This window comes from Etheostoma spectabile, chromosome 8, assembly GCF_008692095.1.
Source record: "Etheostoma spectabile isolate EspeVRDwgs_2016 chromosome 8, UIUC_Espe_1.0, whole genome shotgun sequence".
NCBI classification, from domain to species: domain Eukaryota; kingdom Metazoa; phylum Chordata; class Actinopteri; order Perciformes; family Percidae; genus Etheostoma; species Etheostoma spectabile.
Genome location: NC_045740.1, coordinates 19,059,750 through 19,084,626, shown reverse-complemented (window position 1 = coordinate 19,084,626; position 24,877 = coordinate 19,059,750). Strand labels below are relative to the sequence as shown.

Below are 24,877 nucleotides of genomic sequence, written 5' to 3'. Positions count from 1 at the left end.
TTGTTGCTAAACGGGGTCACGTCGGACCACAGGCTCACCGTGGCGGTGTTAGTATTTTACATAAATGATAGAGGACGTAATAACTTTACACCTACTAGAAGAAAAACAGGAGGATGTCCAGTGACAAAATCAATGAAGTATTCCATCGAAGGAAACTAGATTGTGTAAAAAATCCTAACTGAATCCTAATACCGAATACACTGCTTCAACATATGCGACACGGATATCATTAGTCAGCTATTTATCAGCGACCGCCATCGCTTCGCGAGCCTGTACTGAATCCCCCGAGCGTCTAGGAGCAAGATGAGAAAGCAGAAGATGCATTTGTTGTTCTCGTGTGACTCTTGCGGTTCGCCCGACATTCTTGGAGACACAAGTAATCTTCAGGAAAAACACGGAAAAAAAGATGGTGTTGTAATCATGACAGGTTTCTTAAACGGAATTGGGATCTGCCTTCTGATGAACCTAACGGCGTTGTCTCGCCACGAAGGGCACAGGGATTATACCGCCACACACACAGCACACACACACACAACATCACCACCAACCACACACACCACACACACACTCACCCACAGGTCACACACACACACACACACCACACACACAAAACACACCACAGCACACACACACCACAACACACCACACGAGTAAAAAGGTTGAGCCGCTGAGATTAACTAGACGTCGTTATTCGTCTCGGCGAGGCTGTTTATTTCTCAACTGAATCCCTGGATTTGCTATTCGTCAATTTGAGCTCTGACCTTCATTAAACCCTGGTGTTGTCTCCCTGTCAAAACTGATGATTGAATTTTTAACTTTTTCTTACGTTTTGTCCTTTTTTTCAAGTTTGCATTGTTTTGACGTTTAAACACTCACGTAAAATTGGCTATCGATGGTAAGTATCTCTATTTGCCAGCCTGGTTGACATGATGCATGCCTTAAACACTACATAGTTCTACGTGCTCACCTTCCTCTTGCATCTCTCATCTGTTGTGAACTTTCCAAATCCATCTCCTCAAATACTTTACCTCAGTGCACAGAGCAGTGATCACAAATGAAACGCACTGTGCTGTCAGGGGGAGTGAAACACGGACATCACCAGCAGCCAGTTAGATCACCGCAGCCTCCTGCTGCTCGCACCTACAAGGCACTGAACACGGTTCCTTCTGTTCGACAATAATCTTGCGGATGTCCTTTTCTACCCCCCCACCGATCTTCTGTGTTGAGCTGTTGGCCGCAGTGACAGCGCACTCGCACGCAGCAAAGGTACGGTCTTCACCGTAGCCATATACCCCCCCCCGCTCCCAACGTTTACCAGCTGTAGCCTGCTCAATCTGGCAGATGCAACAACCAACAGAGCGGAAAAAATAACAATGAGCAAAAAAATGAATCGTTACCGCGAAATGAAAAGTAGCAAGTTTTACAACGCATTTGACAGCGTGTCCTTGATCAATTTCTAAGAGTTGGTATTTCACAGTCTGAGTGGGCTGGCAGATGGATTTGTTTTTTTTTTTTTGCATACTGCACAGCTAAAGCATTTTACAGCACATGGAGAGAACATAAAATTTTTAGCGGACAATTATGTCACTTGAAAAGGCAACAAAAAAAAACTTTTAGCGATTTCTATGTGTCCGAATCCAAGTTTTCCCAGCCCTTTCTATGCATTATCTGTAACCACCTTGCACTTTTAAGGGTCTTCGAGGGGAGAGTTTTGCTTGTACCGCGTGTCCCAATAAATTAATAAAAAGCGAATAACAGCATCTGTCATAGGTCGGACCGTCAAATCCAGAGTCTGCCGAACCCCGTCGAGTCTGTGCGAAGTGAGCGAGGCGGCGCTGAAGACGGCTTCATTCAGGTCCGCCAGCAGGCCGCCATCAACAGACAACTCACACGGGATGGTATTGGGTTTGTGAAGGGGCTGCTGGTGAGAACACACACACACACACAACCACACCCAACACACACAACACACAGACAACACACAACACACACACTTTCAAGGAGATTCGCTTTCCATGATCCCAAGTACGAAGACTCTTCGGCTAAAGTCCCCACTTCATCCCCCTGCGGACATGCCAATATCATATGAGATATGATGGGGGTTTTGCAAGGGCCAGTGGGGAGTTAAAGGGGCCACGTGGTGGTGTGTGTGTGTTGTGTTGTGTGTCTGTTGGTGTGTCGTGATGCTTTGACAAATGCTGATAGATTATTCACAACCTATACGAACGCAGAATCAATGATAAAACAGGACGTTTGTTGACGTGAGCATTTGATCGGGACTGTCCTTACCCAGTCGTTGTCTTGTCAAATTGAAAACAAGCACTTTTATTGGCTTTTCACCAATGTTTTGTTTAACGTTGTTCTCTACAATTAAAGGAAGTGGATGTTTGAATGGATAATCACAGGACTGGAATATGTCCACTTTTACTCAATTATATGTGGAAACTTGAATTAAAATTGAATAAGAAGCCCAAAATTAATGAAGTAGAGAATGGACTTGGACAGAGCGTGGGTGGAAGCAATACATGGTTATTGGGGTAATTAAAAAAAAAATGATATAGGAGCAAACATGAGGGACCCAACAGAGGACAAGATGAGGACAACATGGCGACAAGATGATGGGACAACAGGGACAAGATGAGGTGTTAAAGAGTTGTGCCTGATTGCACCTGTTGTGATCTAAAATGAGGTGCAAGGTGCCCTTTTTGATATTATGAAGGTGGAGGATTAAACACTGAAATCTGGGACTCCGAAATACACAGCAGACATTCTAAACACGGGCAGAATCCACCAACAGACCGGGTCAGTTAGGACAAACACCTGCATGTAAAACAGGGAAACAAACAAGTGTAAGAACGTAAGTTATAAAGAAGAACAAGAGGGCCGCCTGCACTTTTTCTGGCTCACAATTACTGTACCTTGGTTATAGACAAACAAAATACATGTTTATATGTATATAGATAGAGTTTATTTTGATTTATGTGCTTTTCCGCCAGATCGTACCTGTAACAACCAAAAATGGTACATTCCTGTTGATGCACGTGTCGCCACATTGGGCATAAATCCACACAGGTGAATACACCGTCATTTGGTTTGAAAAAATAAAAGCACTCGTAAATTGAGTTATTGTGCTCACTGGCCCGTGACCCTTCCTTGATTTGAATATACCGGTCAGTCTATATATGTATGCACACTGTGATAGTCTCATTAAGTATCTCAAACTCACTGAAATAAGCTACGAGTGAGTAGTGTAACTGCCATTTGAATGACATGCACCCCTATTTTTTTGAAAATCTGGCGCTGCAGGTAGGGGTGGAATCAACCAGAGGCCTGTCACAATTACATGTTCTCAGGAACTATGTCAAGATACGATGATAATTGCGAATTAAACATATTCAAAATTCGCAATAACACTGCGATGTTTAAATTATTTTATATTATCATTCTCAATTTTCAAAAGGATGTCCCCAAAAGGAAACTTGTCACACACTGTTTCATCTAAAAAGATAGCATTCTCTTTTCTTTATTATATCACTTAATTGACTTACTGCAAAATGGGAGTGTCTAGAGCATCACAAAATGACCACCACTATATCAATAATAGATCAGTACTGTGGCTCTGTATAACATAGTATCGCCCTTGAACATCAGTATAGGTTGACAATAAGATGGATTAGTGAAAAGAGAATCATGGTAATGGGGTTTTGTTTTCAAATAACTCTAATAAATACAACAATAATAGCCTGTGCTCGGTGCGGCTGGATGTGTAAATGGAAAAAAACTGCACAAACACCCTTCTAGGACAAGAAAGAAGTCCAACTTGTGGACTTTCTATCCGTCGTTCTAATTGGTCAAAACAACCAGTGCGTTTAGTTAGCCGTTCTCGACCTCTCAGTAGATGAAGGATGCCGATTGGGCACGATAGGCCGAGGACCGGTGTGAGGCCAGTAGGAGATGACGGCCACGAGACACCCCTGTCAACTGTCCTCTCTCCTTCCTGGACCGAACCACGTCTGGATCGTGGCTGCTGTTACTGGCATTGCTGGAACGAAGGACCGAAGCGAGGAGAGGAATGCAACCACGCCGCCGGTAGAGAAGAAGAGACAGAGCCGTTACCTGTGGCAGGCGAAAGGCCGCCCTAGTATAACACCCCGATTTACACCAGCAATGGGAGCCGTACAGTAGCCATTTACAGCATAAACAGCGGTACATCTGTGTGTTGGATTTAAAGAAACCCATTTTGAACCATAACTGCAGCACGGTGACCCTAAAAACCTGAAAAATCAAGAACAAAGCAAGCAATACTCTCATGAATCATGGTTTGCACCATTCTGACATCAAACGGCACCATTCATACAAGGCAGATTTGCGAATGCATTACTTGTCCCTTCTATGGGATTGTGGTTCTTAGAAAGTGTTCCCTACAATCGTGGTGTGGGCCCACAAGACTTAGCGCGTGTGGGGAAGCACGAGGACACTAAGATGATGTGTTTTACGGCCCTGACACACTAACCGACGGCTGAGCTCCCCGGCGCCGCCCAAAAACAAGGTTTCCTCAGGAGAACACACGTGCGGCGAGCGACTGCCGACAGCCACGCTGATTGGCCGGAAGCGTCACATCGGTCTTGTTTCTCCATGAATTCAAGCCAATGTCATGGCGATTCGTTCAGAAATACGATCACATTTTTACCAGAATACTTCACCGAAACGTGTTCTGAAAACCTTTTAAGACGAGGCGAAATCGGCCGTGCAGCTGCTGAATCTTCATTTCCGATCGACAAAGGGTCAGTTAACAGATTTTTTATTCAGATTTTAGAGGGCAGACTTGTACCCGTCTCCTCTCGCTCTGTGACAGGTGGCTAGAACTCCACCAATCAGATTGGTCATGTGAGTCGAATGACAGCAGGGCCACGCCTTTCCGACCACATCTGTCGCTCGGTCGACAATGAAGGCCTCCCAGCCCCTATCGTGGACGATGGCTACGGACCACACCCACGCTGAACTCGGTAATCAACCTCCCAGAAGAAAAACGTCGCACGGCCTTTCGTCAACCAAATGAGTCATCAGTCTTTCTGCCCCTCCTAGTAGTCAGCACTGGACCTCCTTGAATTTTTGAGACAGAACTTAGCCTGGCTTCTGCAGACCGTCCAAACGCAGCTGCGCTGACAGTCGAGGAGGGTTGGTGTAGGTGCAACTGCATTCTGGATGGAGAGAAAACGTTCACTCGCGATTTCACTTAAACACACCAATACCCAATTTCTTTGGGCGTCGCTAATGCTCCGCATGGAGCCGCGTGGTAAAATAGTCATGCGAGAGAAAACTCCATTGGACAGATTGTCTGGTCAGAGATCTGAGGAGCTGTTATCCCATAGGTCCTGCATGCAAGTCCACCAGTGATATATTACAACACAAGAAAGGGAAGGACCATCGTCAAAATTACTGCATCCGGCGGAAATTTGTCTGGCGTCATGGTGGGCAATGGCCAGATGGAACGGAAAGGATATGGATCTAGAACTCCTCTAATACCAAATTTCTACTCCGAACGTCAACAAGATCCATGGTTAACGGCCGAAGCAGTCAAACACAATGCCACCATGGTGGGGGGGGGGACTAAATAAATTCGATAAAAGAAAAAGAAAAACCGTCAGCGGGAACCTGAACCCCTCGCTGAGGCGCAACATACTGCTGAATAGTCCCTTTGTCATTTGGATCGCCAGTTGAGGAAAACACTAGTATGCATAAACTTGGACAGGCTGTTTGTCTGACTCATCTCTTTCTCTGCACAAATTTGACTCGATCCCCCGTGATGGACTGGAATCGGCCTGTTGATAGTGATCATTAAAGAGCCGCTTTCACTCTTGTCTCACCAGCCAGAGTACACACATCACAATTCATTCATTCATTCATTCACTTCATCCCCTGGGGAACAACCCTGATAAAGAACTGATAATGGTCCAAAAAAGGTTGAAAGACAGAAGCCCAGACAGAAGATCGAAAGGTGCCAGAGACCGAAAGGTACAATAGTGACACAAAGTCAAATCGGTGAGGAATTAAACTCCCCCCTCTAAGTTCCAGATGAAAGACTTAACAAGGAAACAGATTAGGATGAACTTAAATCATGAAGATAGAGTCTTGGTTTTTGTACTCGGGAACCAGCGCTCAGAATTTCACGGGGCACGGATCATGGCAACACAGTGATGGGAAGATGTTTACTGACAAGAGCAGGGGTTTTGTGCCTCTGTTTCACACCTACATAATATAAAAATCCTACCTTCCAGGCAGCCAATGCGTTTCAGAGCATTTAGCTAAAAATCGCATAACACAAATTTGCTTAAAGTGTACTGTCTAGTAGCTCACCTGGCAGAAGTAATATCTCAGCCCCCCCACCCCCCCCCCCCCCCCATAATATCACATTGTCTGACTTACATCTTGCATCTCATAACGTATCTGTATATGTGTCTTATCGTATATAGTCCGTCAGTTTATGGTTTACTGTTTATTTTTAGTCATAGTTACTTTTATAATGTCTAGTGCCCTGTTTCCCTTTTGCACTATACATCATGTAACACACAGTATATCCCAATAGTATACGTCACCTTTATCGTGGTCATTTTTATTTTTATCTCTTAGTGTATGTGTGATAATATTGTGTGTATAGTGTGTTGTGGTGCCTTATGTTGTCTTGCAACTGATGCCTAAAATTCCCTTAGGGATGAATAATCGCATCTATCTATCGTATCTATCCATCCACTCCTCTATCCATCTATATCACGGTTCAGGATGAAGATTTTAAAATTGCTTGCGAGTGGATTGTTGTTATTTTTTTGTTTAGCTTTCTTTTCTGCACTTTTGAACAGTTTATTCAGAGTGTGATGCAGAATGAAACTCTGCAGACAATTTAGTGGACTGTTTTTCTGCCTGGGTTGGAGAGGTGTTAACCGTTTTGAGTTTCATTTAAATATATAAGTGTGACAAATGATGAGAAAATCTGCTGTCCGCAGATTTTTGTAGCCTGCTTTATTACACAGTGAACGACTCACAAGCTTATCATCCATGTGTCAACCTCAGTTAACACATGGACAGACACTAGTTTAAACCAGAACACTATTAACAAAATAAACCTATCTGTCGTACAACACGGCCGTCTGAGCTTGCTGCCGCTGGAAACTCACAAATCGAGGAAATGCAAAGACAAAAATTAGATATAAATGAATACACTACAAAAGAGCAGGGAATTTGTGATGTTTCTCACATGTAAAACGAACACCGCGAGCAGTCTTGAAGTAATACAGGCAGCCTTTTGTTGCTGAATGGATGGATCTCTGTCTGCAGTCGAAACAAGAATTGCTGCTTGGCAGGAAGAACATCAGAGGTTCAGTTGATCCCAATCGAAAAATCACCTGGCATTAAATGTTTCATTAGAAAAAGGTCGGAAGTTTCTGTTGAGTAACGGTCATACTGTACATGACTTGTTGTTAATGAGGGTAAACTGCGAAAACCCCTGATAGTTTTTAAAACCCGCACAGTCGGACAGTGGCCCTATTTTCTAAGCTATGGCCCCATAGTAACTGCTCTTTTATATAGACCTTAGTGGCCCCTAATACTGTATCTGAAGTCTCTCTTTTATATCGACTTACGGGTCCCTAATACTGTATACTGAAGTCCTTTTATATAGACCTTAGTGATCCCCTAATACTGTATCTGAAGTCCTCTGATTATAGACTGACCTTAGTGGTCCCCTAATACTGTATCTGAAGTCTCTTTATAATACGTAGTCCCCTAATGTCTGAAGGCTCCTGATATGACCTAGTGGTAACCTCTGAAGTATCTTTTATAAAGACCTTAGTGGTCCCTAAATACTGTATCATGAAGTCTCTTTTATATGACCTTAGTGGTCCCGATACGGTCTCGAAGTCTCTTTAGTAGACCTTAGTGGTTCCCTAATACTCAATCTGAAGTCTCTTTATATAGACCCCCTTTAGTGTTCCCCTATACTGGTATTCGATCTCTTTTATATAAACCTATTGTGGTCCCCTACATACTGTATCTGAAGTCCTTCTTTTATATAGACCTTAGTGGTCCCTACTTAGCTGATCAGTCTCTTTTGTGCGACCTTAGTGGTCCCTACGTATGTACTGAGTCTCTTTTATATAGAACTTAGTGTCCCTCAAACGTATCTGAAGTGCTCTTTATTATAGACCGTTAGTGGTCCCCTAATACTGTATCTGAAGCGATTATAGTATCTAGGACCTAGCTGTACCCTAATCACATGTATCTGAAGTCTCTTTTATATAGACACCGTTGTGGGTCTCCCTCAATATGGTATCGAAGTCTAGCTTTCTATGTAGACGTTAGTGGTCCCCTAATATGTATCTGAAGTCTCTTTTATATAGACCTTAGGGGTCCCCTAATACGTACTCTGAAGTCTCTTTATATAGACCTTAGTGGTCCCCAATACTGTATACTGTAACCTTGACCCGCAACACTTTGGCGTTGAAAGCCATGATGTTCTCTCTCATGGGCGGGCCAAATTCTCTGGGTGGACAAAGCAGTTAAAGGGGAAGAGTAACTTTGCCCTATGGACCTCATAAAGGGCAAATTCCAGATCGGACCATCTGAACTTTTCATTTTCTCAAAGGCAGAGAGGATCCCAGGGCTCGGTTACACATATCACATTTCTCGCGCTGGGGGGCATGGGCAGGCTGGGGGAACGTATATTAATGTACAAAAAATTACTGCCAGGGACCTTTAAAAGGAGAAAAGCAGCCTCTGGGACAGAACGGTCGGTGAAAGTTTTTATCAAACTGGGTAAACCCGCACTTCGCTGGCGATTGATTACTGCACATTTAATTATTCTCTGTACCCAAGCATTACTGGCGCGCTATTGTCGGGTTTAACACGATGACGATAGAGAAGCGACGAGCAGCTTCTTGTTTACATTCAACATAGCAAACGCCGGACGCCACCAAAGCGCAAACGGATGCCCTGTCGAGTCTAAGTCACCGGATCGGTGCTTTGATTGGTTGAAGGACTATCCAATTGCATACGAGTCATTTGTAGAGTCATCAGAAAATCCAGAGCAGACTCCCCAGAATTGTCCAATCTCAGATCTAATGAGCTTGGCTTGTCTGGTGATACGGCTTCAAAGAGCTCTGCTGCCTCTGGTGGATCTATCTTGTCATGGCAGTCAAAGGTCAGAACTCATTGGTAAAACTCTCTATACTACCTTTAAACTTAAAAGTGCTCTCATTGGTCGCTTTTAAGAGCATGCTAAACTTGGAGGCAGACACAATCTGGCTGCAGATGTTTGTCTAGGTTTCATGACTGTGGTTGCTGCGTTCCTGTTGTTTTAGGTTGCAGTGTGTTTGATTTTGATCTCAATGAGTTTTTTCCCTGGTTTAATGAAGGTAAAAAGGGTTAAAGAATTTGGGAAAGAAACGGCATCTTTACAATTTGAAAATGAGATGTAAAATGAGTTTCTCAAATTGCATTGAGGGATTTTGGACATCTTTAATGATACTGGATGAGTAAAGTTGTCAGGGTCATGGATAATAAAAGCATTAAGCGTTTTGTAATAGGATTAATCATGAGTGACTTTTACTTCTTATTACCAATAAAAGAGTTGCTTTTTTTAAACGTATGGATTAATTCAGCGCTATGGTGTCGCCGCCTGAGCTCTGAGATAGGTTGCCATCCTGACCAGACAATGCAAATGCATGCTGGGAAGATCCAGAATAAGTGGAATAGGGAAATGGAGAATGAGGGATAAAATCAAGAGTCTCAGATGATGATGAAGATAGGGATGGTAAAAAACTCATGGGATCTGTTCGGGACTGTAATGGGTACGTTTTAATTGCATGCATGAGTTTTCTCGCATTCAATACAAATAAAATGTAGTTTTGTTGATGATTTTGATGTTTTTGTTGAAGTTTTGTGTCCAGAAGCACTTTTCCTGATCCCTTGATTTTGCAGGTGAAATGCAGTTTTTTACGGCTTTTGTTTACCTGCGGCACTGGCTCCTCTGTCTCGCAACTCTCTCTTGGCGCTGGAGATACTGAATACAAGGACGTCTCGTTGTAGTACAGGCTGTCACCTGACCGAGCCGTCTAATCATCCCCCGCCCAGCGACAGGGTGAGCCGAGGGCACAGCGGGACGTGGCTGGCTCCGCCGTGCTCCTACCTCTGAGGCGATGGCACTGCCGCTCGCTTCAAAATAGAACGCCGAGGTGCGTCCCTCCAAACGTCGGGGGCCTGGCCGGATTCAAGGTCGGGGACGGGGGAACGGCGTTAGCGGACGTTGGGTGAATAGGAACACGCTCTCTCCAGAGGCCGACGTTTGAACCCTGTCCCACTCCGATCTACGCCCTCCGGGATGTCGGGGAACAGCGCCGAGCCGGAGGCATGCTGCTAATGTCTAAAGCTGTCCTTCTGGGGTGTGGGGTTGAAGGGGGAGCTGGCTGGGTGAGAAGGGTGGGCAAAGGTTTGTAGGGCGGGGGTCTGTTCTGATGCCGAGAAACACAGGGGTCCCTGGCGCCAGACGCGTGGCTGCAACGAAACGGGAGGCACTATGGGTGACTCGGCGAGGAAGGAGTGTGAAGAGGACGATGAGGGAGAGACGGCGCTATGGGGGAGCAGAGGCTGGTCTAACGACAGAACCGTCAGAACACAGCCACAGACAGAGAGGGTGGAAGATCGTCTGTAACAACACCAGAGGCCGAAGGGAAGCCCACACTCGAGTAAAGTTCTAAGCTAGGGCGCGTTCCAGGCTGAGGACGGCAGGGGACATGAGGAGAGGCATGCAACCAGGACGAGGACGCCGACGGCTCCAGAGAACAGCCGCACAAGGGGTCCACGTCGCTAGCTAGAGAAAACACATCACCGCTGACCTCGGGGAGAAATGACTCAATGGTGTTCCCCGTGGCGTACCTCGCGTCCTCAACACAAGTGAGAAAGATCGGGACAAGCCACGGCGTTGTGCTGGAAAAGGTAAAGTCAGAGAGACATAACTGAAGGTGGAGGGTGGGGTTGAGAGACAGTGAGACCTTGAGAGTGAAGGATCCAGGAGGATTCGGACGTCTGCGGCGGCGTGGGCGGTGGTGCTGGATGGATCCGGACCGTTTTTAGAGGAGGGGTATCGCTAAACACTGAGGGGTCGCCTGAGGGACCGACAAAGACGAAAGCCGAACAACAAATCACCATCACCACGCATCATTATCATTGAACCCCGACACCGGGGAAGACAGGGTCCAAACCAGCAGGGGGTTCGAGGGGTGAGGGACGTGAGGCAGGGTGGAGGCAGGGAGTGGGGGTTGAAGGAGAAGCCTGGTCTTTGCTAGACCGCGAAGCGGGTAGGGCATGCTGGGAGTCCAGTGCAGAGGCAGACAACACAGGCCGGGCGAGGAGGGAGGTCATGCAGGCAGATGGAGGGGTCGCGGTGTCACACAGAAGGGAGGAGGAGGAGGAGAAGAGGTGGAGGTGGAGGGAGGACAAAGGGGCGCTCACCAGGGACATTGGCTGTGTGGTCTGCAAGAGAACGCCACTCAGCCGGACAAGAGTCGTGGTAGACGAAAAATGAGGAACGCTTGGGATGTGGGCTACGGGGGACAAACTTTGCCAGAGAAGAAGGTGGTGGGGTCGAAGTCTGCATCTCTGGAAGACCTCGGGTCCAGCAGACACGTTCCATCAGTGGTGGCGTGTCTTCGTATATTGGACGAGCCAAGCCTCGGCCGTTTCTCGGCGTAGACGAAGGACGACGAGTTGTTGTTGTGTGCTGTGTGAGACCTCAGCGTCGCTGGTAACGGTGCCGTGTGAAGAAATACTTTTACCACTTTTGTCTTTGCACTGCGTGAGCGTAGGAGTAGCGCTACTAACGTCGTCTTTTGCTAATTCAGAGGAGTCATTGGGACTTAGGACTCCAGGAAGGCATGTGTCTTTACATTGGGTATAGAGGAGTAGTGGGAATGAAGGTTTCCTTATGTTTTGTTGTTGTGGAGTAAAAGGGGGCGGTGCCACCGAGTCGAGGGTCTCCTTTTGTGTCTGGTTGTAGGGAGTACATCTGGTGCCGCGTGGAGTGGTACTGCCGTGCTGTCTCTTCAGAATGGCTCAGGACTTGACCAGCTGGTGGATCTGACTGGGGAAACTGAATCCGTGGTGGTTTTTCTCCGAACAGATTGCCGTGGTGGTTTTGATGCCAGGTAAAGGTAAAAGAGGCGATAGGTCGTGGTCGAGTCGTGGTTCTCGGTGACGTAGGAACCAGGCCCGGTCGTAACTCCGGTTTGGACCGGTTCAATTCCAAGCCAGATTGGGTTCATAGTTGTCCTGTTGGTGAGAAAGAGGATGAACTAAGTAATGATATGTAGAACTGCAAAGATGAACAAATTATGTCAACTATTGATGAATCGCCGAGCTATTTTTGGATAACGATTAATCAAAATTGATAATTCTTGATAGCAGCTTGTTAACCCTCGTGTTGTCTTCCCTTCAAAATTGAAAATCAACACTTTTGTTGACGCTTTTTTATCGCGTTTTTAAACTTTTTCTCGTATGTTTTGTCCCTTTTTCAACACTTTTGACGCTTTTTTTTTTCAAGTTTGTCACTTTTTTACATTTTCAACACTAGTAACTCTAACTTATTAACTTTAGTTGTTACAGTTATTTTTTGGAATTATGGTCAATTAACCCATTTATAGGAAAATATTACCTAATGTTTGAGTTAGAAAAGCAGAAATAGGATTATTTAGACTAAAATAAAGGAATGGATGTTGATGATAATCACAGACTGGAATATGTCACTTTTACTCAACAACTATTTCAAAAACATTTTTCAAATACTATAAATTAAATAAGACGCCCCCAATTAATGAAAGTAGAGATTTGTACTTGACAAAGAGCGTTGGGTGGAATCAATCATGTTATTTTGGAGAATTAAAAAGAACATTGTATAGGACAACGGTCAATTTGACCCGAGGACAACATGTCACAATGTGAATATGTTTATTTTCTTCTCTCGTTGTGAGAGTAAACTGAATGTCTTCAGTTGTGGACAAAACAAGACATTTGAAGATGTCATCTTGCTTTGGAAAACACTGATCAAAATTTTTCTCCAATTTATAGACCAAATAACTTCAAGTGAACTTAATTAATCGCGAACATAATCCACTAATAATTGAAATTTAAAATAATCGGTAGTTGCAGCCCTAATGACATGCAGAGTTTGAAAGAAAATTAAAAGTTTCCTTACCTCATCGTTCAAATTCATCTGAGTTTGGGTCCAGGTATTTCCTGGAATAAAAGGCACATGTTGCATCATTAGTATACAACAGTTATCAAACAAGAACAAATAACTCAGAAAAAGTCAAACTCATGAAATCCACACAGCTTAACTCTTGCCTATTTTGACCTTTGCATTTCTCTGAGGTGCATAATGATGGTGGTGATTTCCTGAGTTGAACATGTAAGAAGGAGGCGTGTTACATGGGAAAACCTATTTGAATAAACTGGGACGAGAACATCACGGAGAGGAGAGACAAACACGGGACTCGTATTTTTGGATGGATTTTAGAAAAAATGAAAAGATCAACTTTGGTTTACTTTTGTTACTTAAACCCTAAAAAACACTCTGTATAATTGTATAATGAAAAGAGGGAAAGACTGTTCCCACATCACTTCAAGCAGAATTCGGAGTGCATGAAAGACACAATGAGAATGGGACAGACAATAATGCTGGCAAATGGACACATTTGGACGTGCATGCATGGACAAAAAGCACAGAAAAAAAAGCAAAACACAGAAAACCTTTTGACTGAGCAGCGTGACGTCCTACTGACTACTGTCTCCCGTCTCAGTCTGTCCTTTTGACTCTGTCTGCATTTTGTGTCTCTTTCTGTTTTTTCGTCCACGTCGTCTCTATTTACCCTTCCTGACTTGCTGTCTCTCTCCATTTCTTGTTCTGTCTCGGTCTGTCGGTCTCGTCTCTTTTCCTCGTCCTGTCTATCTCTGTCTCTTTGTCTCAATCTGTCTCTTTTTCTCTCCCTGTGTCAGTAGGTTTTTCTCTTTCTGTCTCTCTCGTCTTTTTGTCTCGTTCTGTCATTGTCTCTTTCTGTCTTTTTCTGTCTCTTGTGTCTCGTCTGTCTTTTGTCTCTTTCTCTCTTGTTCTGTTTCAGTTGTCAATCTCTTCTCTGTCTCTCTCTGTCTTCTTTGTCTGGTTTCTGTCTAATCCTGTCTTTTGTCTCGTTTTCTCATTGTCTTCTCTTGTGTCTCTTTTTCTTGTTCGTTCTTTGTTCTGTTCTGTCACTTTGTCTCGTTCTGTCATTGTCTCTCTCTCTGTCTTTTTGTGTCTCGTTCTGTCTCCTTGTCTTGTTCTGTCTCGTTGTCTCATTATGTCCTTTGGCTTCTTTGTTGGGTCTGAGTCTGTCTCTGTCTCTCTCTCCGTCCGTCTCTGTCGTGTCCAGAAAACCTCGAACATAAAGCATTTGTAATTAATCATGTTTCTGTCATCGTCAGACGCACAGCACACAGGGGGCATGTCAGGGGACAGTGGGGTGGGGGACGGGGACGGGTGGGGGGGGGGGGTCTCTACCTGTCTGAGCTAAGTCACACATCATGGAGACCAGAAGACTGGTGTGTGAAGCATGAGGTGAGTTTTACAGTTTTAATGAGATGGGGGAGAGGGGAGGGCAGGGTTTGGAGCAGAGCGACGCAAAGATCTAAAAACATACTAATTATGATCTGAAGCGTCTTGTTGAAATACATTTTTAATAATAAATAAAATCAATGACAGGAAGAAAGAAAACTGTTTAGTGTTCATATTGGTAGTTCATTAATTATAGTCATACAACGAAGTTAACTGAATTAGTTAATTCGCAGTTTAGCCAGATAAAAAAAAGCTTCAGGAAAGCTATTTTTGCCTGCTTTCCTTAACTTTATTAAAAAAATGAATATAATTTTTTATTTAATGTTTTGAAATAAGTGGAAAAAAATGACACAATGATATCACTGATGTTTAACCCTCTGAGGTCTGAGGGCATTTTAGGGTTTGTGCAGATCAACTGATCCCATGTGTTTCATATCAAAATGTTAAGAACAAACTCGGCACAACTAGTTCCAGGGCAAGTGTAAAGAAATTATTTGGCGCTAAAGCAAAAGATTTCTCAATCTCTGTGACAAATACCTTTACTCAATGGCTTTGGTGTTTGAAATGAGTTTCCAAAAGTCCTGGGTTCACGAAAGTAGCGTAATATGTAAAAGAAATGGTAAATAAATGTCTAAAATTACATTTTGTAATGTGCTTTTTTTCAGCGTCTCTTGTCCTAAGAGGTTTAAAAGAAAGCTTTGCAGAAATCAGCCACAAATCTGCAGATGTTTGAAGCTGAAACAATCCAAGGTTTAAGTGTTCTTTCTATTTAATCATGTATTAATCAATCAGGGACCAGTTTAATTGTTAGAATTACAGGAAAGACCTAGCTAGCGTCAATTTTTTTTTACATTTGTCCATTTTTGTCACTTTTATGACTTTTTATCTATTTTTTACCAATTGTTCTTTTCTCCAATGCTATAAGTGCTCTAACATTCATGTAGTAATAAACACAACCCGTTTTAAATGCTAATAATTACAGCTAAAGACCTAGCTAGCGTTAACGTGAGCTAGCCAAGCGGTTGTAGCACTAAACAATTTGTAAAGCTTATCTTTTTTATGTTGGTCACTTTTTCTGACATCTTTTCACATTTGAGTCACTTTTATTGACATTTTTATCTCTTTTTTAAAGTTCTTTCACCAATAGTTTTTCTCCAAATGCTATAACATTCATGTATTAATCATCAGAACCTGTTTAAATGCTAATAATACAGCTAAAGACAGCTACGCGTTAATGTGAGTGAGAGCCAGCGGTTGTAGCGCTAACAACTTGTACAGCTTTTTTTTACATTTGTCACTTTTTTGACATCTTTTCACATTTTTCTCACTTAATTGACATTTGTTCACATTTTAGTCATTTTTATGACATTTTTACTCTCTTTTTTAAAGTTCTTTTACCATTGTTTTTTTCCAAATGCTATAAAGACTATACATTCAGTACTAATCATCAAGAACCTGTTAATTGCTAATAACGACAGCTAAAGACCTAGCTAGCGTTAACGTTGAGCGGCCGAGCGGTTGTAGCGCTAAGCTAACGTACTTTATGACGCCGAACGCTATTGTTAGCTGCCATCATGCTAGCTTGTCCTTGGACTTTTGCAGCTAAGATGGGGGCCGTCATGTTCGGGTTAGCCAACTGCTAACATAGCTAGGTGTCCCAAATGAGTCAGTCAAGCTACGTGTTGCTACATATCACCCATTCACGCATGCTGCACACTGAAACAGGATGCAGGGTATTTTCCTTTTGTCACCAGACACATTAGTTTATTTAATATAGGTCGTTGAAATACAGTTAGTGTGATTATCATTGCAGTCCACGTTACACAAAATGCTGCTGCACACATTACTCTCACTGTGAGAGGAACAAGGAGCGGGCGCCACACAGTGAAAACAAAACAAAGATGCGCGACTCTAGAAATGACCCCAAACCAACATGTTCCATCATCTTAGAATATAGAAACACTACTAAGAGAAAGCAGCACACAGAGGCAGATGAAACAGCTGAGCACAGAAAAAGACGGGTGTGGTGTGTGTGTGTGTGTGTGTGTGTGTGGGTGTGTGTGGTGTGTGTGTGTGTGTGTGGTGTGTGTGTGCGATTAAATCCTCACAAAACACAGAATATACGGCACAGCCAGAGTGACGGGCAGGGAGGGGAAAGGGGGAGATAAACAGGAAGAGAACAATAAATAAATAATAATAATCAGTGGTTTCATCTAGGGTTCAGAGAGGAAGGATGAGTGGGAGGGTGGAAATGTTAAAAAAATTATAATGTGACTGGTGATGAAAATTATGACCAAAGAGAAGAAGAAGAAGAGAAAGAAGAAAGAGAAGAAGAAGAAGAAGGGTTTTTTACACTAACCATTTCAGAAGTCTGTCCTTAAGTTAAAGTCAATTTGTTCCCTACATAATTTAGATATTATATTTTTCACTCATTTTTGCGTCGTTTCCAATGCTTTCAGTTAGCATTTGAAGTCCTAGGTTTAAATGAAAATATGGTTTTATCTGGTGTTACTGCTGTTTAATATGGAGCCCATCTCTGGAAATAAGTGAAGGAAGTCAAAATGCATAACTTACACAACTAGTAATTACAAATTCAAAACTTAGGGTTAAAACCGAGATACTCTGTAAAGTATTTGCCATTTGAGTCACAATTTGAGATTAGAATCCAATTTTGGACTGAAATTACGAGATTTAAACCTTTAGATACTAACCATAAGCATAAGATAACACCAACTTTTGATAAGTTCTGAAGACTTATCGTACTTTCTATAAATTCTATGATTTTGAGATATTAATCATTGTGTAGTAAATCAAGTTCATAATTTTTACTTAAAAGTCATAACAGAAACATCTCACAAGTTCAAATTCATAAAGTCAGAACTTCTCTCAGTCAATCACACTTTTGACTTAATGTTCGTCATTACATAAGTTTCCTATTATTCTTTTATTGAATTGAATATCGCTCCTATAGCTTAACCCTTGTGTTGTCTTCCCGTCACCATGAAACACTATATTTGCTTTTTCGGACATGTTGCCACTTTTCAATGTTGGGGTGCTTTCTTTGATGTTTTTTACAAAGTTATTTGATATTTCCAATGTCGACATTTTCAGCGTTATTGTCAGGCATTGAACCATTTCTTGTGATTAAAAAAGAATGAAAATGGGTCAAATTTGACCCGAGGACAACATGAGGGTTAAGTCTATCTCTACTCTTTGATTTCATGAAGTCTTTTCGGTTCTAAGACGCCAGAGAAGCAGTTTTCCATTTTAATGCTTCCTTTAAAAAAAGAAAAGAAAAATGGCCCCATATTGAGAAAACGGGTGCAGTTCATCTGCCGAACGCTACGCTCGGTCTCGGTCTCGGTCTCTCTTACCGGGGTCGTCGTCGGGCATGGCGACCGTCAGCAGGTCGCTGACTGCGTCCGTACGACCGTGGTGCAGACCGCCACCACCTGGACCACGTAGCTGGTGTTGGCCAACAGGTCGTCGAGTATCGCGCCCTGGTGGAGAGAGGAGGAATGACACCAGCTCTGAACAGCATCAAGATGATTAGGGTCAGTCTTCGTTGTTTTAAACCCTCGTTGTTGTCTTCACTTTCGGGACCCGGGACTTATTTTGGGGTTTTAAAAACAATTCTGAAATAAAATGTTACTTCATCACTATTTACAAATATTGTCTTCCTCTCAATTTTAAATAATTGAGATAACGTCTATGTTTAGGGAATGCATCAGTCTCTACTAGCACACTATTAACATGGAAGTGGGTTGTTTTTGTCATAGGGTTATAATTAGTTCAAAATCCCTATGAAAACAACATAAGTGTCATATCTTAGATAATTTTCTGATTGAGTCAGGAATACATGTTTATCACAAAATAAGGAAAGGCCGGTGATTTTCAGGTATTAAATAATGTATTATTTTTACAATTTTTTTCTTGTAAAAATCTGAAAATGGGTCAATTTGACCCGAAGATCATACAAGGGTTAAGAGGAGAAAATACAGGTGAAATTGGGAACATATTGAGACTTTCCCCCCCCAAAAAACGCTTCTATAGGTCGTTCGGTCAAGCAGCAATAACAACCTGTATTTACGTTTATAGCGGTGGCGCCTCTAGTGGCCGTAGTCATTATAAAGAAAAGCAGGAAGTAAGGTGGCTGAGCATAGGAGAGCGGGGATCGAGTCCGGTTTAAAAATAAAAGTAAACTACAGTTGTTGTTTTTAACCTCATTCTCCTTTCCTGACCCCCCCCCCCCCAAAAAAAAAAATCCCATACTTTCACCATACAGAGATGAACTTTCCATAAGATCTTCTCTCGTTGCAAATGCTAAGTGAAATAAATCCATGCCAATCTCTATGATGGGAAGGGTAGTGATGTGGGGGGGGGGGGGTAGTATCCTGAGGCCGCACGGACCGTACAGGAAATCATTCATTCCACAAACAATAAAACTTTTTAACACGTTATCTGGGTGCTAGATGAGACTTTTGGACACCACACTACTGCAACTATGCACCTGACATTTGGTTATTTAAATTTACATTTAGCATATATTTAGCAGTTGCACCATTTTTGTTCCCCCATCTGTACATATTCAAATATTTGTTCTTTTACTTTTATTCGTATTATTATTCATGTATATTGTATGATGTATATTTTTCCTAGTATTTCATTACACTTATTTGTGCTTTGTGACTGATTTTGCTGCTGTTACACAGGAATTTCCCATTTTTCTTGGGATCAATAAATCTATCTATCTATCTATCCAAATAACTGGCCTTTAAAAATAAAAATATGCTCTATGGAAATTAACATGGGGGTGTATACTTATGCCCCTGTATTTTAACATAGGGGGTGTATACTTATGCCCCCTGTATTTTAACATAGGGGGGTGATACTTATGCCCCCTGTATTTTAACATAGGGGGGTGTATACTTATGCCCTGTATTTAATAGGGGGGTGTATACTTAGACCTGTGTATTAACATAGGGGGGTGTAACTTATGCCCCCTGTATTTTAACATAGGGGGGTGTATACTTATGCCCCTGTATTTTAACATAGGGGGTGTTACTTATGCCCCTGTATTTTAAACATAGGGGGGTGTATACTTAGACCCTGTATTTAACATAGGGGGGTGTATACTATGCCCCTGTATTTTAACATAGGGGGTGTATATACACCCCCTATGTTAAAATACAGGGGGCATAAGTATACACCCCCCTATGTTAAATTTCCATAGAGGCATATTTTTATTTTTAAAGGCCAGTTATTTCATGGATAGATAGATAGATAGATGTTTATTGATCCCAAGAAAAATGGGAAATTCCTGTGTAACAGCAGCAAAAATCAGTCACAAAGCACAATATAAGTGTAAATGAAATACTAGGAAAATATACATACATACAATTACATGAATCAATACGAAAGTAAAAGAACAAATATTGTAATATTACAGGATGGGGGAACAATGTGCAACTGCTTAAATAAATGCTAAAATGTAAATTTAAATAAACCAATGTGCAGGTGTTCATTAGTGCAGTAGTGTGGTGTCCAAAGTCTCATCTAGCACCCAGAGTGACGTGTTAAAAAGTGTTATTGTTTGTGGAATGAATGATTTCCTGTAGCGGTCCGTGCGCACTCAGGATACTACCCCCCCCCCCCCATCATCACATACCCTTCCCACTACATAGAGTTGGCATGGATTTATTCACTTAGCATTTGCAACGAGAGAAGATCTTATGGAAAGTTCCATCTCTATGTATGGTGAAAGGTATGGGATTTTTTTTTTGGGGGGGGGGGGGGTCAGGAAAGGAGAATGAGTTAAAAACAACAACTTGTAGTTTACTTTTATTTTTAAACCGGACTCGATCCCCGCTCTCCTATGCTCAGCCACCTTACTTCCTGCTTTTCTTTATAATGACTACGGCCACTAGAGGGCGCCACCGCTATAAACGTAAATACAGGTTGTTATTGCTGCTTGACCGAACGACCTATAGAAGCGTTTTTTGGGGGGGGGAAAGTCTCAATATGTTCCCAATTTCACCTGTATTTTCTCCTCTTAACCCTTGTATGATCTTCGGGTCAAATTGACCCATTTTCAGATTTTTACAAGAAGAAAAATTGTAAAAATATACATTATTTAATACCTGAAAATCACCGGCCTTTCCTTATTTCTTGTGATAAACATGTATTCCTGACTCAATCAGAAAATTATCTAAGATATGACACTTATGTTGTTTTCATAGTGGATTTTGAACATGAATTATAACCCTATGACAAAAAACAAACCCCACTTCCATGTTTAATAGTGTGCTAGTAGAGACTGATGCATTCCCTAAACATAGACGTTATCTCAATTATTTAAAATTGAGAGGAAGACAATATTTGTAAATAGATTATGAAGTAACATTTTATTTCAGAATTGTTTTTAAAACCCCAAAATAAGTCACGGGTCCCGAAAGTGAAGACAACACGAGGGTTAAAACAACGAAGACTGACCCTAATCATCTTGATGGCTGTTCAGAGCTGGTGTCATTCCTCCTCTCTCCACCAGGGCGCGATACTCGACGACCTGTTGGCCAACACCAGCTACGTGGTCCAGGTGGTGGCGGTCTGCACCAACGGTCTGTACGGACGCGTCAGCGACCTGCTGACGGTCGCCATGCCCGACGACGACCCCGGTAAGAGAGACCGAGACCGAGACCGAGCGTAGCGTTCGGCAGATGAACTGCACCCGTTTTTCTCAATATGGGGCCATTTTTTCTTTTTCTTTTTTTAAAGGAAGCATTAAAAAATGGAAAACTGCTTCTCTGGCGTCTTAGAACCGAGCAGAAAAGACTTCATGAAATCAAAGAGTAGAGATAGACTTAACCCTCATGTTGTCCTCGGGTCAAATTTGACCCATTTTCAGTTCTTTTTTTAATCACAAGAAATGGGTCAATGCCTTGACAATAAGCGCTGAAAATGTCGACATTGGAAATATCAAATAACTTTGTAAAAAACATCAAAGAAAGCACCCACAACATTGAAAAAGTGGCAACATGTCCGAAAAAGCGATAATAGTGTTTCATGGTTGACGGGAAGACAACACAAGGGTTAAGCTATAGGAGCGTATTCACTTCAAAATAAAAGAATAATAGGAAACTTATGTAATGACGAACATTAAGTCAAAAGTGTGATTGACTGAGAGAAAGTTCTGACTTTATGAATTTGAACTTGTGAGATGTGTCATGTTTATGACTTTCTTAAGTAAAAATTATGACAACTTGATTTACTACACAATGATTTAATATCTCAAAATCATAGAATTTATAGAAAGTACGATAAGTCTTTCAGAACTTAGTCAAAAGTTGGTGTTATCTTATGCTTATGTTTTAGTATCTAAAGGTTTAAATCTCGTAATTTCAGTCCAAAATTGGATTCATAATCTCAAAATTGTGACTCAAAATGGCAAATACTTTACAGAGTATCTCGGTTTTAACCCTAAGTTTTGAATTTGTAATTACATAGTTGTGTAAGTTATGCATTTTGACTTCCCTTCACTTATTTCCAGAGATGGGCTTCCATATTAAACAGCAGTAACACCAGATAAAACCAGATTTTCATTTAACACCTAGACATTCAAATGCTAACTGAAAGCATTGGAAAACGCCAAAAAACTGAGTGAAAAATATAATATCTAAAATTATGAGGGAACAAATTGACTTTAACTTAAGGACAGACTTCTGAAATGGTTAGTGTAAAAACCCCTTCTTCTTCTTCTTCTTCTTCTTCTTCTTCTTCTTCTTCTTCTTCTTTGGTCATAATTTTCATCACCAGTCACATTAATAATTTTTTTAAAACATTTCCACCCTCCCACTCATCCTTCCTCTGAACCCTAGATGAAACCACTGATATTTATTTATTTATTTATTGTTCTTCTTCCTGTTTATCTCCCCCTTTCCCCTCCCTGCCCGTCACTCTGGGCTGTGCCGTATATTCTGTGTTTTGTGAGGATTTAATCGCACACACACACACACACACACACACACACACACACACACACACACACACACACACACACACACACACACACTCGTCTTTTTCTGTGCTCAGCTGTTTCATACGTGCCTCTGTGTGCTGCTTTCTCTATGTAGTGTTTCTATATTTCTAAGATGATGGAACATGTTGGTTTGGGGTCATTTCTAGAGTCGGCCATCTTTGTTTTGTTTTCACTGTGTGGCGCCCGCTCCTTGTTCCTCTCACAGTGAGAGTAATGTGTCGCAGCAGCATTTTGTGTAACGTGGACTGCAATGATAATCACACTAACTGTATTTCAACTGAACCTATTATTAAATAAACTAATGTGTCTGGTGACAAAAAGAGAAAATACCCTGCATCCTGTTTCAGTGTCAGCATGCGTGAATGGGTGATATGTAGCAACACGTAGCTTGACTGACTCATTTGGGACACCATTAGCTATGTTAGCATGTTGGCTAACCGAACATTACGGCCCCCATCTTAGCTGCAAAAGTCCAAGGACAAGCTAGCATGATGGCAGCTAACAATAGCGTTCGGCGTCATAAAGATACGTTAGCTTAGCGCTACAACCGCTCGGCTCGCTCAACGTTAACGCTAGCTAGGTCTTTAGCTGTCGTTATTAGCAATTAAACAGGTTCTTGATTGATTAGTACATGAATGTTATAGCATTTATAGCATTTGGAGAAAAAACAATTGGTAAAAGAACTTTAAAAAAAGAGATAAAAATGTCAATAAAAATGACTAAAATGTGAACAAATGTCAATTAAAGTGAGAAAAATGTGAAAAGATGTCAAAAAAGTGACAAATGTAAAAAGAAAAAGCTTTACAAAGTTGTTTAGCGCTACAACCGCTCGGCTCACTCAACATTAACGCTAGCTAGGTCTTTAGCTGTAATTATTAGCATTTAAACAGGTTCTTGATTGATTAATACATGAATGTTATAGCATTTGGAGAAAAAACTATTGGTGAAAGAACTTTTAAAAAAGAGATAAAAATGTCAATAAAAGTGACTCAAATGTGAAAAGATGTCAGAAAAAGTGACAAACATAAAAAAGTAAAGCTTTACAAATTTGTTTAGTGCTACAACCGCTTGGCTAGCTCAACGTTAACGCTAGCTAGGTCTTTAGCTGTAATTATTAGCATTTAAAACGGTTGTTGATTGATTACTACATGAATGTTATAGCACTTATAGCATTTGGAGAAAAGAACAATTGGTAAAAAAATAGATAAAAATGTCAATAAAAGTGACAAAAATGTGACAAATGTAAAAAAAAAATTGACGCTAGCTAGGTCTTTAGCTGTAATTACTAACAATTAAACTGGTCCCTGATTGATTAATACATGATTAAATAGAAAGAACACTTAACCTTTGATTGTTTCAGCTTCAAACATCTGCAGATTTTGGCTGATTTCTGCAAAGCTTTCTTTTTAAACCTCTTAGGACAAGAGACGCTGAAAAAAAGCACATTACAAAATGTAATTTTAGACATTTATTTACCATTTCTTTTACATATTACGCTACTTTCGTGAACCCAGGACTTTTGGAAACTCATTTCAAACACCAAAGCCATTGAGTAAAGGTATTTTGTTCACAAGAGATTTGAGAAATCTTTTTGCTTTAGCGCCAAATAATTTCTTTACACGTTGCCCTGGAACTAGTTTAGCCGAGTTTGTTCTTAACATTTTGATATGAAACACATGGGGATCAGTTATCTGCAAAACCCTAAAAATGCCCCTCAGACCTCAGAGGGTTAAAATCAGGATATCATTGTGTCATTTTTATTTCCAACTTATTTCAAAACATTAAATAAAAAAATTATATTCATTTTTTTTAATAAAGTTAAGGAAAGCATGCAAAAATATGGCTTTCCTGAAGCTTTTTTTTATCATTGGCTAAAACTTTCGAATTACAACTTTTCAGTTAACTTTCTGTTGTATGACTATAAATTAATGAACTAACAATATGAACACTAAACCAGTTTTCTTTCTTCCTGTCATTGATTTTATTTATTATTAAAAATGTATTTCAACAAGAGCTTTCAGCTTCATAATTATAGTTTTTAGATCTTTGCGTCGCTCTGCTCCAAACCCGGTCATCTCCCTCTCCTCCCATCTCATTAAACTTGTAAAACCTCACCTCATGCTTCACACACCAGTCTGATCTGGTCTCCATGATGTGTGACTTAGCCTCAGACAGGTAAGACACCACCCCCCCCCCCCCCCCCCCCCCCC

The 24,877-nt window shown here is 41.5% G+C and overlaps 1 protein-coding gene across 8 annotated transcripts in view; it reads left to right on the top strand.

The window, feature by feature from the left end:
- ptprz1a (protein tyrosine phosphatase receptor type Z1a) overlaps nucleotides 1–24,877 on the top strand; it is a 168,935-nt gene that overhangs the window by 83,541 nt on the left and 60,517 nt on the right. For all 8 annotated transcript variants that reach the window (XM_032522882.1, XM_032522881.1, XM_032522880.1 and 5 more), the window contains exon 10: nucleotides 21,180–21,306. In XM_032522882.1, coding sequence (XP_032378773.1) covers nucleotides 21,180–21,306 — 127 coding nt within the window. The remainder of the gene's footprint in view (nucleotides 1–21,179; nucleotides 21,307–24,877) is intronic.